The following is an 18,984-nucleotide window of genomic DNA, read 5'->3' on the forward strand; positions in this document are numbered from 1 at the left end:
GGGTAATTCATGAGTCATAGATAAATCCAAGTGGTATCCATCCAGGCATGATATGTTTAGTGGCTGTTACTCAAACACAACCCCTCATTCAGGACATAATTAGCATTGATGGAGGCTCATCCTTCTGAATGGAGTGTCATTCAGCTGCACATAGATTGAGCCTGCCACACACATAATTATAAGCAGAGTTTGTCAGGGCGAGTGGCAGGTTTGGATGAGCGCAGACCACTGCGGATCGTGTTGAAAGCACTTGAAAGAGAAAATGAGCGAGAGAGCAGCCCTCTCTGAGAGGGAACACAGCACTGCTGGTAAACAAAGAAGACGGGTTCTTACACTCCAGTTGCACTTTGATGGTGGGCAATCTGAAAAGGCTCCGAGTACTCATTAATGCAAGTTAAAGATAATTCAAACTTAAGTGTTGGGAACACAGAATTGAGAAAGTCTTTCATGTGGGAATTTTGCATGTCAAAAATGCTAATCAAGCCAAATGCAAAATCAAAGCGTGTTGGTTGTTTAATTATGTGAGACTTGGCTGTGGAGAAGCATGAACCTTAATTTCTTTCCATTGTGTATGCTTGTCAGTTTTTTTCCCATTCTTAGTATTCTTTTTAAAAATCCATTGTATTGTATAAGACATAACAAGTCTTCCCTGATTCATCCTTTTTTCTTTCTATATTTTTGGCAAATTGCAAAATTAGCAAAGTGTAGCTTGCTTTTCTGCAAGTGGGATTCAATTTAATAGATGTTTGTCAGAACTTTCACAACTTAATGTGAACAGCTCAATGAAAAGGTCAAGTCAGAATTGGAAGTCATTAACCACCATACCTGTTTCTAATAAGCCACAGTGGTTTATAACAGAACTTAAAAGTAATAGCAAATCATTTATTCAGCAGATTCGAATCTTTTCCAACTCACAGTCCACTTGAAATTCTCAAAAAAAAAAAAAAATAGCAACAGAGGCCAAGCACTTGCAGTACTATTTCAAAAATCATGGTGTAGAGCAGCCACTAACAACTATTAACTATTCTATCACTGATCAGCTATCACACAAGGATGTGGTCAATAAGCCCAGATTCTGTCTGAACATTTTCTAAAAACACTTATAGCTTGCTTCTCCCTCCATTTGTGTGTGTGCTCTGCTCCTTGCAGCTGTGTGTGTCTTCAATCCAAACAGAAAAGGTAAATGGTCAATCGGCACAGTACCTGCTGATTTGAAAAAGGTTAAAGAAGAACCTTAGCCAGCTTTTATTATCTTCATACCATAGCCCCTGAAGGTGCATGACCTGACTTCCACAAAAATCCAACTACTTCATAAAGAGAAATACCAGGTGTCAGAAACGCTGTGCGGCTGTGCCTGGAGTCAGCCCAGCAACTTAACTTGAAGAGTTACCCGAGTATGCTGCAGGAAAAAGCTAGTCCTTCTGCAATATTTCTAGGAAGCTTTGTGAAGCTTCCCTGTGTTTCAATACTCCTGTTCTGTTTCCCACTGTGACCCACGGTTCGATTTTCTGTTTTCATATCCATCGTGTGTCCCCAATGTCTCTGTGTTTTCATTGTAGGACTTACAGTAGTTCCCAGACCTGGTTTGTTTCTAGTCTACAGGGTGAGCACAGGTGAGACATTGGGGCAAAGAGGGAAAACAGAAGAAAGACAGGAAGTGAAATAAAAAAAGAGGAAATAAACCAAAAAGTCCAAACAGAGAATCAGCACCCTGTCAGGGTAGAACACAATAACAAGCATGTGGAAGTTTCCTCGGCTTCATTCAGCCATTCAGGATTTGACGGTTTCAAAAGATCTTAAAAGATCTTTATACAGGGATTAAAGGTGGACGTCTTGTAATCGGTGACTAAACACAAGCATATTGAAAATACAGTCAGACCTAAAATGAAGCCATCTATTAATAAGATACAGATATTAGTGATTGAGACCAACCATGTCAAAAGCAGCAATAGTCCAAAGATGGTAGTAAGTCTTTTTTTGACTCATGAAATGATTGTTGTCCTAGAGAAAAAAGTTACAATTGTTTCTATCCAAAAGACAATTTTTTGGATAAAAACAATAATTTTGGGTTGTGTCTTCAAACAAGCACAGTGTTAAAGACTTCCACATAAATATGTATAGTGATGAGCAACATGTCCACTGCTCCTTTTGTTGTAGCTTTTGTTCACCCATGACGAACCCTGTTGACAACAAGAGAATGGCCGCAGTGGGCACCTGGAGCTTTGCAGCTAAATTAACCTGAAGGATTCATCAAATTTTATTATGGAGATGCCAGACCAAAGTTTTTACATAATTCATTCCATCCCATTGGCAGTGCTGGCAACAAGCCAGATCATGCAGTGGTCGACTGAGGGGGAGCTGCCTGGCGTTTGGCAGGGAAATCCAGGATAAGCTGCATTTCTCAGAAGCTGCACAGTGGGTGCTGGGGGAGAGCGTGATGATGCAAATAGGATGATGACTCTGTGATTGTTAGGTGAGTCGTAAACATTGCGAAGCATGTGCACCCGGGGCTGCATGTGGAGCTCCTGCTGCGCTGCCATCAGGGTGGTGTGTGAGTGCGCTAGGTGGGCAATAAGGGAAAACGGGAAGTGATTAAATAGTGTATTAAATGAATATTTATTAATGAAAATGAATGAACAGTTTTCATATAAATTAAATCATCTTCATGTAAATGTTCAGAAATCAATGTATGTGTGTGTGTGTGTGTGTGTATTTTACCTTTTTTTGGGAGCAAATCATATTAATAGAGTTGGGTAAAGCTATACGTCCACACAATATCAGGTGTAACACAGTTTTATCTTTGTATCTTTGGCATGAATTAAGCATTCAGTGTTTATTTGACATTATTATCTTGAGCATTGACTCGCTGAAGAGTGTTAATCAATATAGATTAATGAATCTTTTAGCACAAGTTCAATGTGTCTCATCATTGCTGAGGCTACACCTCACCACCATTATCCAATGAGTTCACCCAGTTCACAGATCAGCTGCACCCCATGAGCATTTAACAGGACTGGAGCCTACAGTATGTTGCTTTGCTCTTCTAATCTTTCTGGATTCTGCCTATAACCCCGCATCACAGCTCAGAATTTCACAGATCCTCCTTCACCTTCAGCTGATCTTAAACTTCATTGAATACCTGCTGTTGATAGCTGTATCTGCATCTCAGCCTCAGATGATCGCCCCCAACAACCTGAGACTGGATACGTATAAACTCTGAATTCTGCTCATGCTCATTCCCTTTAAACAGAGATCTATCATCACTCCTTCCTTTCCCCTGATTCTCCTTCCTCCTTCAAAATCCACTCCCACAGCCTGGTCAATACTCTGCTCCGCTAAACTCGGGGCGGCTGCCTCAGCAGCAATGTGAACTCTGTCCTTGCCTCTGTACCAGTTTGGGTATCGGTCTTCTTTAGCGTTTTCTTCACATACAGTATTTGTCCAGACCAACGAACTATCATCACTGCCCAGCGATCTCTGATACAAACTGGCGAGTGTCATGCATCTAACTAGTGGTAGTGACATGTTATTTCCTCCCTTTTATTGTCTTAATGCAGGACATACTGTATGTATAGCATAAAAACATACTCTGGGTTGGCCAGGAGTTGAACGTATTGAAGTTCTGTTGCAGCTCACCACTTTTCATTTGTGTCTTTTAACCAAATAGAGGTTTTTGTCAAAATAGAGGCAGAATGGCACCAAGGTTAAATCTGGTAACCACTGTGTTCTCCGGTGATTCTTCTGTTCTGAGACTTTCTGGTCATCCAATAATCGTCTTAAAATGAAAGACATTATTAGTCTGTGATCCTTCTCACAACTTCACCTCTCAATCAACGTCCACCACCAGTGTCAAGGCACCATCTGGAGATCTCAAGGCTCTATCTTCTTTCATCAGTCATTGCCAAAATCTTTATTCAGTTAAGTTTCTCCTTTCACGTTCAGGGCTGACTCAACCATTTTATGCAGCATTTCTCTAACTTGTGAATGCCTTTTGAACATATGAAAGTACAAGAAATCATGCGACAGATTATTTTTTCGGGTGGGGTCATCTCTGTCTCGACTGTTGCAGGATTATATTTTCATATTTTTTGGTTATGCAATTTAGTCTTGGTAAAGATGATTATAATAAGAATACAGATAGATGATGTATATCCCTGTTTGCTTGGTTTAATGGCTTGGTGATCTCATGGTAAAACATTGGCTACAGTAGGTAGATTGAAAATTCATATTCATATTTTTTTCATACTCTCGTCAGATCACAGCACAGTTTTCCTATATCATTTTAGTCCACTTTAAATGAGCTGGCAGCAGAATTTCAGAAGTGAAAACAGCAACAATCTGTGACTTTCACCGTTCACTTCATTTTTTTTAACTTGTTGCTGAATATTCACAAAAGTGAACCCCTCCCCCTCTTTACTTCAGAAAGACTCGGCCTCTCTTTGATGCTCTTTTTATACCCAGTCATGTTACTAGCCTGTTGCCAGGTAACTAATTAATTGTGAGATGCTCCACCAGGTGTTTTCTTTTAGAGTTTCATTTCCCCTGTGTGTTTTTTTTTTTTTTTTTTTTACCACTGTCCCAACTTCCTTTTAATTGAAGATTATCATGTTCTGCAGGTGATGTGTGATAACTTCTGCTAGCGTGACAGCAACTAGTCCACTGCAAATCTCACATCATTAATAATTTAGTTCAAGTGGAGTGGAGTGTTGTGACAGCTCTTGCTTGGAACTGAACCAAAGAAGTGGTGGTGGTGACCTTTTCAAACAGGTGGAGGGAAGTGGCAGCAGCTTCCACCACAAAGATACAATGGGGAGCCAATACAAGCACTGTAGCTGGGCACCATCTTTGACTGCCAACTGAAATCCTCCTCAGGCACCAAGGAGATTCTCAGGAGATGTCAGCAGCTGCAATCCCTTCTGAAGAAAGTGAAGTCTTTTGGTGTCAGCAGGAACATCCCTCCATTTTCTACCACTACCACTACTACTACTACTGACAGCATCGTCACCTGCTCCATCACCTGCTGGGTTTACTCCATGAGCCTCCATAAGAGAAACCAGTGCAGAGTGTTGTCACAGTCTGCTCTAAGATCATCGGACTTCCCCTAAGACCACTCATTAACATCTCTGAGCAGGTGGTGTTTGAATGCAGGCTGGCTGTGCTGCCCCGGCTGCAGAACTCGGAGGAGAAAGACAACCTTTGATCTCGCGGCTGTTCAGCTCCTCATCTCCCCCACAGACACACACTAAAGTCACACACAATGGCACTGTCCCCCCTTGCCCAGGCAGAGATGCTGACTCACACACCAACCCAATACAGAGTTTTAAGCCAATGAACACTTTTACACATTTATTGTTTTTATTTATTCTATTCTCAATGCACTACCTTTTACTATTTTATGTTTTGCTGTTGAATGATTGTTTATTTATTGTGCAGCTGAGAAACTTAATTTCCTTCGGGATAAATAAAGTATCTATCTATCTATCTATCTATCTATCTATCTATCTATCTATCTATCTATCTATCTATCTATCCATCTGCTGCTATAGTTATTTATCTTTTACTTATCTACTGCAGCCTAAATATATATATTCATTCTTCACAATAGGCTTATAATATTCATATACAGCTACTTGGTCCTGTCTGTTTATCCCTTTAACTGTACATAGTGTTTGAAATGTATTTCTTACCTGCTGATTCCTGGACCAATATATGTTTTGTTTGCTTTTCAGCTATATTCAGAATTTTATTCAACTGCACTGTTTTAACTGTATGTTTTTTTTTTACTAGGCTATTATTTTAATCTAAATTTGAAAATGGTTAGTTAAATTGAAAACATTACAATAAAACATACAAGATAACAGGTCAATAATGGCAACTGGTCCTGAAACTGAGTGTTGGGAATACATTGTGTATGTTTTGTGAATTGATAAACACAATTGAAAGTGGACTTATTTTTTGATAAAATGTTTGTATTTGATTTGGCACTGATATATAAAACAGAAACTAGCTCTTGCTGTCAGCAGCTAAATTGGCTGTGATAAAATTGGCTGGTTCTTAAATTTACCATAAGTGTCTCCACAAGGCGAAGGGGGACCTGAGCCCTGAGGACGGAGCCAGTGATGTGAGTGAGACAGGCAGACAAGATGATCAACTGGTGTCAAGGCTAAGAAATGGTATGATCCAGTGAGGCTATATTAAAAGGCTATTGACATGTTTCAACCCCAACAGTTGTCCATACCTGTTTTGGGTGAGTCCATCTTATCAGCAGGGTCAGACTACTCAATCAGTCCTATTAATTCCAACAATGAGAGCTGCTGCTGAAAATGGAAGTTAATGAGTTAACTTAAATTCGGGAGCAGGGCCACACCTCAACCACACCTCTAATCACTGGTCAAGCCTACAAATACCTGGTCAACCCCTTCCTTCCTCTGTTGGTTTGCCTCGATTTCTCGACCCACCCTCCCTTCTTCCCCTTGTCTAAGCGCCTCCTGGATCATCCTCACTCTCATCCCTCCGTCCTTCCCTCCCTTCCTCCATCCCTTTCTTCTTAACCAACGCATTCCCTTTCAGTTCTCCTCCAAGGCATCGTCTGGGGGGCATGAATCCAGCTCGGGCGGAACAACGCAGAGACGGAACCCCCACTCTGAGTCTCCCTCCGCCGGTCTCCAGTTCATCCTCCCAGACGAGACGCGATGACATCAACCTTCCCGCACCTTTACCACTCTGTACAATATCATTCATTCATGTTCATCATTTCATCCCATTAAATCATCTAATGGCACATTGTTGTGGCGTGGTCCTTGCTAGTGAAATGGTCACAACAAAACACACTTATTCCCTATGTAAAGGTAAATTGCTGAACCTTACAATAAAATTAATTTACAAGCTGTCTTTAAAGACTTAAGGCCTGGGGACCCATAAGCTTGGGATCTAAAAATAGGATAGAGGAGATGTTCTGAACCAACACACTGCATGCTGACAGCAGGAAAATACAGAATATTTACACAATCCTTAAAAAGATATAGCCTATTAGTTTTATAGATACAGCGACAACATTCTGCAGACTGCTTAAAATAACACACTCAGACTTCGTCCTGAGAGAAAGTGCTGAGTGCTCAGCGGCTGCCAAAGCAGCAGTAGAAACTCAGCATCAGTGTATTGCTCAAGGACACTCTGACATTCTGAAAGTGGAACTGGGAATCGAACCAGCAACAGCAGCAGCCAAATGCATCCTCTGCTCCTGGACTAAGTGAAAATGGGGGTTGTGTTTAAACTGCTCCATCAAGTCCCTGAGTAGAGTGAAACGTGATTCCTATGATGGAGGTTTTATTTACAAGAGGGAGGAATAATCTGCCTCTCTTGTTGTGTCATGCCAGGCTGCAAATAATAATCCCTGTGTGTGTATGTGTGTGTGTGTGTTTTCCCTTGGAGCATGTAGGCTACAGATGTTCAGCCCCTCTCTCCCACCCCCTCCTCTCTCTCTCTCCCTCTCTCTCTCTCTCTGTGTATGTGTGTGTCTCGTGAGGGGATAGGTGCAGACAGTGAATAGGATCGCAGACACACACACATACACACACACGTTCCTCTCCCGCAGCCTCGCGTGGCAGAGAGTCTGATGCCATGACCGAGGACGCGTCCCTCCTCTGCTGAGAACCATGCGCTGCCGGCTGACCCCTGCTGGAATGAACCGACGGAAGGGGGCTTTCAAGGGACTCACCTGTGGATTTGCGCCGACACGATGCCTTATTTGACCAAACCTCTGATCTTACTTCTGTGTCTGCTCGTTACCGGTGAATGCCGTAAGCACGGCCACCGGGTGCGGAGATGGACCGGTACCGTGGAGACCCAGAAGCACGGCACGTAAGTGCATGGTTTCAGGGCACATGGGAGGGAATGCAAAGAACATCTAGTATATGACAGATAATTTAACATTTGAATTGTCATTATATGTATAATGTTTAGCTGATGCATCAGGCAAGAGGTGGGTGATCTGGGTGATGACAGGGTGAACTGAGCGGGAGGAGAGGGGGGTAGGAGAAGGAGGAGGAGGAGGGGGTAATGTGCTGAAGAAAAGCCCAAGGATGTTGCCAAATTTATTTTTAATTGTATCAAATAATTCCACAATACAACAATTAGTAGGCTAAACAAACTGAAGTCAGAAGAAACGTTGAAATTGAGTCAAAACTGAAAACGGGTAAAGATCAATTGTGGAGTCAAATGCTTTGTTAAAATACATGGAACAGAACTTTTTTGACACCTTTGATTTCTAAGTTGTAAGAACCTTTGCTTTGTTAGAGGAAACAAGTGAAGTGTGAAGTTGAGGTGTGGTCAGGAGGGATTTGTTCTGCTCTGGCTGCTGCCGAAAAGCAACAGTTGGTTAAAGCCTTTTCAACTCCATATACGAGATAATAAACCATTGTTTCCAACAGGAGAGAAGTCATAAAATAGAAAAAAAAAACGTTAAAATGAAAAATTACAACAGTAGTTTTAAAGGTAAATTTACTGCAGCTCTGTCTGTGAACAGTGCCCTGGCTGCCACACATTCACCCACACACATCCATCCATTCATCCATCCATCCATCCATCCATCCATTGGTGAGCTGATGGTGTGGGTCTGCCTGAGACACTGACCTCCTCCTCAGGGTGGAGGTGTGGGATCAGGACACTTTGAGGAGGTTCTCCTCAGAACAGCTGCGGCATCTGCCTCAAGCGACCAGACAAAGACCTCTAGTGGCTGAAGGGATTATGACCAGTGTGTGTCAGGAGAGAGGTGGAGGTAACGTGCTGCTGATGTGGTGCCTCAGGGTGGATGAGTGGCTTCACAGATGTGGTGACATGTAGGCCTACTTCCTGAGAATTTGAGCTAAAACCTCAACCGAGAACTTCTTTGTACATGTGTGGTCATTATAGAAATAATGTTGATTTGTGATGTAACAGTTGCATATCTCTTAAGGCTAAGGCAGCGACTTCTGCAGGAAAAAAAACGCATATTTTTACGTTGACTTAGTGAGGCCCTCTAGTGGACGTGTCGATTTTGTGGTTGTAGTTTAGTAGTTGTGTGTGTTTTCACTCTTTTCTGACATGAGTGCAGGAGTTACGTAGGTAGTGACGCTGCTGTAGGGACACACAGTCTACAGAGGGAGGAACAGGCGGTGGGGAGGTGGATAGAAACTGTCAAACTGTGCAAAAGTGCCTCAAAGAAATGACTGTAATTCACTGTATATACCACTAAATTGTTTTTCCAATGACACTGTGCCGAGTAAAGAAGCTGTGTATGTACCACACACACACACACACAGACGCAGAGAAGATGAGGGCACAACTTGATCCTGGATTCTGTCTTCAGTGTTTAGAAACAGAAATGGTTTGCAGCCTGCAGTCACCATCAACAGACACTGTGATGCAAAGAAAAACATTTCACCATCCATTCATGTTTTTTTTTAAATTGACACAGCACAGTTATGAATGCACTGTTTCTGTACAGTGATGTTAAATTAATAAAACTGGGGTTTCTCTCCTCATGATACATTTGGTATTTAACTAAATGTGATGATGACGACATCTGATGGGCCTGTTGATGGAGAGGAAACCCCCTCATCTGGCAGCGGCTGTGTATAAAGGATTTGTGGGAGATAATAGTCTGTAATGTTTTTGGATGTCATGTGACTTGCTTTGTGTGCAAGTGTGGAAAACACAACTGAGTGTTAGAGCGAGAAATGCTTTTGAGAGTTTTGATTTCATTCTCAATGTGTTTCCATTAACAGTTTACAATTGTGCATTTAGCAGGTTAAAGAGACACTGAGGAGTTTGCTTTTGGTTATAAAAGAGTATCATATTAATGTGGATTAATCTACATTACACACACTTGTTAATGGGTCCATTTTCAATAAATATATTGTTTTGTTGTTATAGTTATTTTGATATTATTATTTAGTGGTCGACTTGCCCAGCATTTCCTACTTTTGGTTTCCCAGCGCTGCCCAGCGGGTCATGGGAATAACGCTGCCGGATCGCCGTTTATGGTCGGAACTACGACGGTATCTTATTATATTATTAATGAAAACATTCTTGGCAAATGCTTTCGCTTTCGTCCGTCTTGTGCCGGACCAAGAATTGGTGCTGAATACAAGTTTACTGAATTTGAGCAGCGCAGGGATCAACTCTCACACAAAATACAGTGCCACTGTCTGCGTCTGTCTCACCACCCACAAAGTTTCTTTTCTGAGCCAAACCAAAATCTTAACCAGTGTTGTCATGTCAGTGAAGGCTAATATTAATTCATTTTGTAAGGTTCATATTGATTATGTACAGTGGCCCTGAAGCTCAATGCAGTGTAAATTAAGAAAACACCGAAGTAGCAAGAGACAGCAGCAGACGCTGTATCCACTTTGTCAGCTTTTCACACTTCAGCTCAATGCTTTGTGATACTTGAGGAAAAATGCATTGAACACAGTAAATGGGGATGCGTACATTTTATTAAGGATTAAAGTTGTATGACAAGGGTGTGGCGAGTGACAGGTAGGAGAGCGTACTTGACACAAATTGATATACTCCAAAGGCTCAGCTCCACACACGGCCCACCTCTGCGCCCGTTTTATGGACTAGCTGGGGAGTTAGTTTGGAGTCAGGAGCTGCCTGGTCAGTGATGGAGGAGCAGCTCGCTGTGAGGGTCAGTGTAGTCATGTAACGTGTGATAAAAGGTCTCGTATCCGTCTGCTGTGGTTCTGCCAGGTCAAGCCCACCTGAACCACAGAGGTAATCACACTCGGCATCTGGTCTCAGCAGCCTCACCACACACACACACACACACACACACACACGCGCACACAGCCCCCAGCATCCCGTCTGCAGTCAAGGGGGCTGTGCTGCTGGAACACAGGGTCTGATCTCAAACTCTCTGAAACACATTCATATTTTCTCCCCCCATCGCATAACGGTCGGTCTAACATTTCATGTGTGGAAACTGTGAAGAGAGACACTTTGATCTCACTTGAATAAGTGAAGGTGAGAAAAAGAAAGGCTGCATATAAATGATCAGTTGACACTGTTCTTGTTCTCGGCGGTGTCAGCAGATTGAATCAGTATTCCCCTGTGTTGGTGCGTTGCCCTTTTATCTCTTTAAAAAACAGTAAAAGTCTCGGAGTTGCTCATCCTCTGACAGCGAGTGTCCTCTTCCTGCAGCTCCCTGGCAAAGAAGCCTCCAGATGTGACCAAGTCTCGCAAAATGAAGACGGAGCATCTTCTCCAAGTAGATGATCATGACTTCACCATGAGGCCGGCGTTTGGAGGTAGGTGTGGAGACGTGACATCTCCCATTACACACATTATGATTTTAAGAACAGGTGTTTACGATCACAAAGAGGCAGTATTTGTGACAGCTCACTTGGTCTGTTTGTATGTATGTTGGTTTGTATTATAGGGCATATTGTAAATGTGACTTCATTTTATGAAGCTTGGCTCTTTTTGTTCTGCTCCATGTTGAATGTTTTGATATGCAGGTTTATTGAGAGTATAAAACAAACAGACTCAAACCCCTCGTATGTGTTCAGATGCGTGACTGACAAAAAACCATGACGGTAGACAAAGTTTCAAATGTGGATGTTGCTGCAACCACACCAGTCGAGTGCCGAAAGCAAAGGAAACTCACGCACCAAAGCTTCTTCACAGCCGAGTAAAGGCTCCTTATGGAGATTTATGATGAATATAAGGAGTGTACAACAAGAAAATGAAACAATGCTGCTGTTAACAAGATATCAGAAGAGGTCTGGGACAATATGACTGACAGGATCAATGAACGAGTGACACAAAGTTCCTTCTATTTAGGCATCATACTGTATGTATCAATGAACTAGGTTTGTCTTATACTTATAGAGCGGAGGCTGAGAAGTGTTTTAGTGAGTCCGAGTTTGAATCCCCCACTGCTCCTTTTCTGTGTGTTCCTCTCACTCCTCGTTTCCCGTCTCTCTCCATCTGTCCTCTTGAAATAAAGTTGTAGAAGTCCAAAAAGATACTTTAAAACCCTCATCAAAAGGTATAAAGTGAATGTAAATAGTGAAATTTAGCCCAAGACAAATACACAAAATGTATTCATTTTAACAAGTGATATTTAGGCTATCACATTCATCAACTATTTCATACTGTATGATTCATCACATTTATCACACAATTGACTGTAGAAAATCATAAATACCAAATCCATCAATTCAAGGAGACGAGGTGATAGTGAATAGTCGTTTTAAATGCCCCAGCTTCATTTTATTATTCTTTAATTAGTTTCATTTTATCTTTAGGCTACATGATTTTATTTTACTTTTTAATAGTAAACGTTTTTTCACGTATTACATTATTTTATATATTATCATTTTATCATTACGACGGTGAGTGTGTAGGCTATAAGCACCAGCAGAACTGTCTTTTGGACATTTTTTGAACATGAATGGAGTTAATCTTCACCTTAATCCTGCTCCAGACCAGAATTGCCCGGCAGCACGAGTCACCATGGTTACAAGGCTGGCATTCGACTGTGATGGAACGGAGTTGAGGCTCAGGTTGATGGAACGGAAAGTCTGAGCTTAGTCGAAGTGTCAGGCTTAGCCAGAGCCATGGTTTCCATGGTTACTGAGGTGGAGCTTATCTTAGCCACGTTGATAGAACCAAACTTATGCTAAAATAAGCCAGACTCGGCCATTTAAACCAGACTTTGAGCTAAGCGAGCTTGATGAAATACCTCCCAGCTTTTGTTTGTTACAAAGCAGAAGTCAGGGTGTTTTCATGTTCAGTACCTGCAGCTCCAAACTGAATGTGAGATCTAAGCAGCAGAACATACCAACCTTTGACCAGACGTGTCTCTTTGAAACAGCCTCAGGTGACACCTTCACATTATACAGGACTTCTTTTTGATTATTGTCTTTAAAAAAAACGTAATTCTCCCATAACTCATTCAAAAAGATCAAATGAACATTGATTTTGCTTTACATTTACTATGAAAAACACACATAACCACTCAATGTTTGATTGTAGTGTAAAAGCCGTTACTTCTTTTGCAGATATACTGGCTAATACGTGACAAGAAATGTCACCGATTTATTTGTCTGTGGAAATAGTTCATGCATCACAGAGCTGTGATTTTTTTTACTCTGTGAAAAAATCATAAATACAACAAAAGGTGAATGACAAAAGCAGCAGCAAGCTTTTCCTTCACAACAGCAGCATTTCTCCTACAGACAAATGTCAGCAGCCAATATGTTTTGCAGGAAAAGAAGTTGTTACTGGATCACACTGTTAATGTTATTTTTCCATTTCTATATTTTGGAAGTCTCTAATTCTTTGACACCGCACACAGCACTAAAATATTCACAACACAGGCAACGTGTTGAGAATATCTGATCTTGTAGTGACTCAGTTTATTCATAGTTCTGATCAGACTTTTCTCTCTTGGTTCAGGTTTTGGTTTCATACAGAAAAAGTTCACAGCCTGTTTATTTACATTTACCCCATCAGTATCAGTCTTTACTGATCCTCAACTGAAAAAATGTTGTCTAAACCCAGAGGGATTCCAGCTGTGAGCCTTGGCCACTGGTGTCCAAACCTCTCCTTTGGAATCTAAATGTCTGGTTCAGTCCTGTATTCAAAGGAAACATGCTGCCTCTGAATGTAACCAGTAAAAACGTATTTGCTATAAAAACATTTGCTGCAGTTTAGTTTGTAAATAGAGTTTCTAGGAGATAGGACCGGATCATATGTTGAGATCAGGGATCCACTGGGGCTAGACCATCTGCTGCAGCACTCTGGTCCGTCTGCTCTGACTCTAGTTGTATTTGCACAGGCAGGATGAACGTGGACCAATCAGATGCCTCTTCATGGTGCTGATGGCTAAGAATCTGAGAGAGTTTTACACAGTGCTGTGTATAAAGGCTGGTTCGATTTTCCTGATCAGTAAAGTGACCTAAAATCGGTGAACTTTTAACCTTGGTTTGGATGTGATGCCTGGACCCAGAGGCGAGCTGCATTGGGACAGCGATGGGAGGGGGTGGGGGTGTAGAAGGGAATGTCTGTCTGAGATGAGCTGTGTCACCTCTTCGCCCTCCAGCTTCAGGAACCAGTTGCATGTCTCCATCTGCCCTCATGTCCTCATAATTGATTGGTCTTTGGTGTCCCAGAGCCACTGACATGTTGGGCTCTTTGATGTTAAACCATTTTGAAGTATCCGTCTGCCTCCTGTAATCATCACGCAGAGCATGAAACATCTTTTCACATTAACCCTGCTCCATCAGCGGGGCCGGTTCGCACCGTGGAGAAGAGAGATGTTTTTTTTTTGTTCTGCTGGATCACAGGAGCAGCTTCATGTGAAGCTTTTGTTCGTCACTAATCTCTCATTCTGGCTTTTTAAGATAAGTCTTTCAGTGCGGCAGATGCTTGAGCATTGAGAAGTTGTTTCCTAACTTATAAGGCTTTTCTGACATCCCCCTGGTCCTGTTCAGAGTCCAATCTAAAGACCACAGTTCAGTGGATGGTTTATACCCATACATTGAATGCCTTCATATCTTTTCCAGGCTTGGGTTAAATGTAAAGACAGAAGTATTGTATCACTGGACTTCTTCAGAAAGTAGCTCAAGGCTAAGTCTTTGTTGGTTTCTTAAGTGTTTGGGCCTCTTATGTCTCTTTTGAGCGATCAAGTGACACTTATTGGATCTGCTGAGAACTCGACTGAGACTTTTAAAAAAGACACTTTGAGACTAAGATACGCCCACACAACTTCTCTGAAACACAATGGAAGAAGAATAAAAATCTTCCTTTGAGTCTTCTGGAGTTCTACTTTGATGGAGAAGACAATGAAACAGCAATTAAGAGAGTTAGTGGCTTCTCCGCAGTCACAGTGTTTAGCAGGAGGTCACAGTGGAAATGGCACTAAAAATAACAGTCACAGAGTCCCAACAGAGGATACATAGCTGCAGTCATATTAGTATAAAGAGTCTCACCCCGCATCCCTCCACAGGGTTGCTGCCTCCAGATGTGTTTAAAGCCTCAGCCTTTTCTATATTTAATAGCACTTTAACATGGATTTTACAGCCAAACAAACAAGTAACTGCATGAGCTGCATCAGAGCGGAAGAGGCTGGAAATTGAAAAAGCCCCCAACACCCCCAATAACCGACTCAGAGCCCAAACAGCTGCTGTTATCCAAATGACAGACTTGATGTGTCAGTTTAAATATAAACTTAAATAGATGAAGGATTTCTGACTTTGCTCTCGCAGCATGAAATGTGCTGCAGAATCAGTCTTCAAATAAATACCAAAATCATCTTCAACTTTGACCTTGAGTACGATTACTGAGCCATTACTTTGGGGTTTATGGGTTCTATTTTTGAGCTGTGCTGTTGATATATTTGACATTGTGATTGTGTTCTAAGTTGGGGTGTGCAATCATGCAAATAACATCTTATATGACAAGATTTTTTTGTGTAGAATCACAATCCATGCTGTGTCTGTTTTGACTTGTACAAGTCACGACTGGAAGTTGGGATTCATATCTTTCCACACTTGAATTATTTTATTCTGTTTGCTTGCTCGCCTTAATACTTACAAATTGTGTCTTTTTATCCAGTCCATATGAAGTATTTGCGTGCCCATTGCTGGAGTTCATTTATGAGGAGCTATATTCTATGTAAATATTTTAATTAGAAAGTTAAGACGCCACTTCCTGTTTCCCTGCATGCATCAGGTCTCTAGCCCTGCAGGCGGATTGTAACCACTGTGTTGGACTGCAGCTGGTGACGGTTGCTTTGTTCTTGTGGAGCTGCATCAAACTCACGGGAGCTGCAGGGCAGAACAAAGACTGCTGTCTCAGCTGCAGTGAGCAGCATAGATCTTAAACAGTTAACATGGGCAGTGTAGTTTTTCACATTGAATATTGTTCTCTTATAATGAGGTGATCTGTATGATTTCATCTGAAAAGCAGATCAAATGCTTGAGTAAGATTGTCCATGAAATGAGATTGTCAGTTCACCCCTTGTTCTGCTGATGGTGTTACCTTTGGATGTGCTTTCTGTTACAGTCACAGCTGACAGGTACTCATAAACTGTTGAGGCCCATTCAGGAGTGACAAGTGCCCGTGGGTGTCTGGAGTTTTCACAATAACACAGGGCCAGCAGAATTTCTGTAAGTCTCAGGAGTGAACGTCACAAAAGAGATGAGTTAAGACTAAAAACACGTTAGTGTGGATACAGCCTGAGGCTCGGTTTTTGCACTCATCCATATCACCAGCTTTGCTTTGAATGAACAAAACTAACAGGTGTGTGTGACTTTACACCAAATAGTATTTTTAAGGGGGCACATTAACATACCTTGAATTAAGTATTAAGCAAAGTATTTAACTGAACAGTGAAAGTTTGAACAGACATGTGAAAGATTACTCCAAGGCCAGGTCTGCAATTCTTGATTGACACAATCCAATTGACTTGAATGTGCTGTGGATATGGTTTTGGAATACCTCTCTCAAGGTCTGTGAGCCAATCAGAAGAGAATTAAACATTCAGAAACCAAATATTGCAAGGTTAATAGTGGGTCTAGTTGGCAGGGTTTTGGGCAGGGCTTAGAAAGATGACTGTTTTGTTGTGACATCACCACAACGTTAAAGATGACGGCTTGTTTTAAGGCTCAGTCTCTGAATACAGTCTGTGTACATTTCTCTTTGGACTGAAGCTTTGATATTTCCACAGTATTAGTGTAGCACAGGGACCAGTTGTATCATCAAAGTACATATGGACATCTACCTTTACACCATATGAGACCTTTAAGTCTTGCATAATTTTCTGGTAAATTATGCAGCTCTAGTGCAGATCAAAGCTGTATTTTGATCTTTCCAAGTTTGTCTTTTCATCCTGTGAGATTTTTTGAAACAGTGCCTTTCCCTTTATTATTGCTTTTACTAGCAGTTGTTACTTATAAATATTTAGTGCAGAGCTCAGCAGCAATAACCAGTGTTAATGGTGAAATTGGAGGCATTGTAGCAAATGGTGAATGATGCATTTGAAAAAGCACAGAGCACAAGTGGGACACAATAAGGTTTGTCATTTATTTTCACAAACACATGGTGGTGCAGTGGTTTGCATTGTTGCCTTACACCAAGAAGCTTCTCTGGACAGTCGACCCTTTGTTGGCTGTTTCCAGGTTCACCAGCTCCTCCCACAGTCCCACAGGGATGTGACCATGCCCCATAGGTGCGAATAAGAGTGCGTGAGATCGTTGGTCTCTATCAGACTGGAGACCTGTCCTGAAACAACCCTGCCCTCATCCAAAGTCAGCAGATATCACACAGTGTATCTGCAGAGAAAAACTCTGTATTGTTTTGAAAGTAACAGGTTCCCTCAAAATTGCTGCTCCCAAGGGGTACAGACACACAAATACACAAATCCTCTCAACAGAATGACACTGTGTTCACCAAAGTTATATCGAGACCTTCGAATGCAGCGAGAGAAGTCCAGTGGGGGCCGGAAAAACAAGCTTTTACAAGATCAAACAAACAGTTTATCCACATCATCTGGCCCACTTTATTTGGAGGTCAGACAGAAACTGATTGCACTCGTAATGTCACTAATAATCCCTCATTGAGCAGGAAAACGGGGTGGACCCAGCTCTGACGTGCAGTCTGTACATTATGAGTGGCTCAGTTTCTTTTTTTTCTCTTCTGAACTAGTCAAATGTCTCTTGGTTAATTTGTTTGACTGCTTGTGTTCTTTCCTTTTCACTGCACTCTTGTCGAGTCAGTGATTATGTCTTTCCATCAACAATAAAAACCAATCACAGGAACCACAGAAATCTATAATATTTGAATAAACGCTAGTTTTCTGTCAGCTTTTATCTCTTTGAGGTTGTAGTCAATACATCAGGGAAAACAATGATGCCACATAGTCAGTGCTGCATGTTCATGAAAGGGTTCATCCAACAAATTGAGCCTCAGTGTTCAATATGAAGTTGTTGTCCAGTTGCATATGGAGGCTATACGTTATGTACACTGAACTCATCCCAGGAGCTCTTCGAGAGAAATTGCTTCTCATTTAGCACAAAGATGCATTTGGACTCAAGATTTTGCTGGTCACAGATGCTCTGAAAAGACTTCAGCCACAACAAGACTTTTCACTGCAATTATGAACAGCATTAGGGTCAGTGAATTAAGGCTTGTCAAGATGAGCAAATCAGAAATATTTTTTTTTTTTAAGTTTTAAAAGCATCAGATTTGTTAAAACGTGCTATTTGTGTAAGTTTTCTGTCATTTTAACCATTTCTTTTAACAAAAGTAAGACTGAATGCCCTGAAAATGTCAAATGGTGTAACCACAAAAGAATGGTAACTATTAAATATTTGATCCACCTACAGTGGATTTAAATGTACTTTCTTCTGAAAACATTAAATTGGAATAGATTGTCTTTTTTTGCTTTGCTTTCTATATTTGAATTTTAATTCATTTTGGCAATACTGAGCCAGACATATTCTAAAAACACTGCCTTTTTTCTAAATATGTGATAAATTATGTAAAGACGAAAAAGTGAATTACATTTATTTAACATTTGAGTCAAGATTTATTATCCTGTATCGTGTCAAATTTTTATGAAAAAAAATACAGATTACACCACTTGACATTGCGTTGCATCACATCATTGACCCATAAACAAGGATGCAATCTGGTCAGTCCGACCTTTTTCTCCTGGTATCAGGAGAATTAGAGATTCTTTTCATGAAAATCTGTTTGTGATAGGGAGTTTATGACCCAGTGATGGTGCCAGCTGAATCCAACAGAATAATACAGATTTTATAGGGGGCCATGAATCTCTGCACAGGCCTGTGTTTGTCGACATCAAACATCTTATTCAGGATTCAGTGTTGGTCAGTGAATGATGCATATCTCCATCATCAGGACCTGCAAAGCTTAGATTCAAGGTTCGACACCCCTTGAAATTACTTTTTATGTTTATCAGTGGCTCTCTAC

General features: G+C 41.3%; 1 protein-coding gene across 1 annotated transcript in view; it reads left to right on the forward strand.

Annotated features, from left to right (window-relative positions):
* Positions 1-7,738: 7,738 nt before the first annotated feature.
* Positions 7,739-18,984, forward strand: part of gabrr2a (gamma-aminobutyric acid type A receptor subunit rho2a) — a gene marked incomplete at both ends in the record, with an annotated part of 55,151 nt that continues 43,905 nt past the window's right edge. Inside the window, 2 exons of the mRNA XM_083998963.1 lie at positions 7,739-7,860; positions 11,182-11,288. Coding sequence (XP_083855089.1) covers positions 7,739-7,860; positions 11,182-11,288 — 229 coding nt within the window. The remainder of the gene's footprint in view (positions 7,861-11,181; positions 11,289-18,984) is intronic.

The sequence above is a fragment of the Trachurus trachurus genome (genome assembly GCF_905171665.1).
Source record: "Trachurus trachurus genome assembly, chromosome: 22".
Taxonomy (NCBI): Eukaryota; Metazoa; Chordata; class Actinopteri; order Carangiformes; family Carangidae; genus Trachurus; species Trachurus trachurus.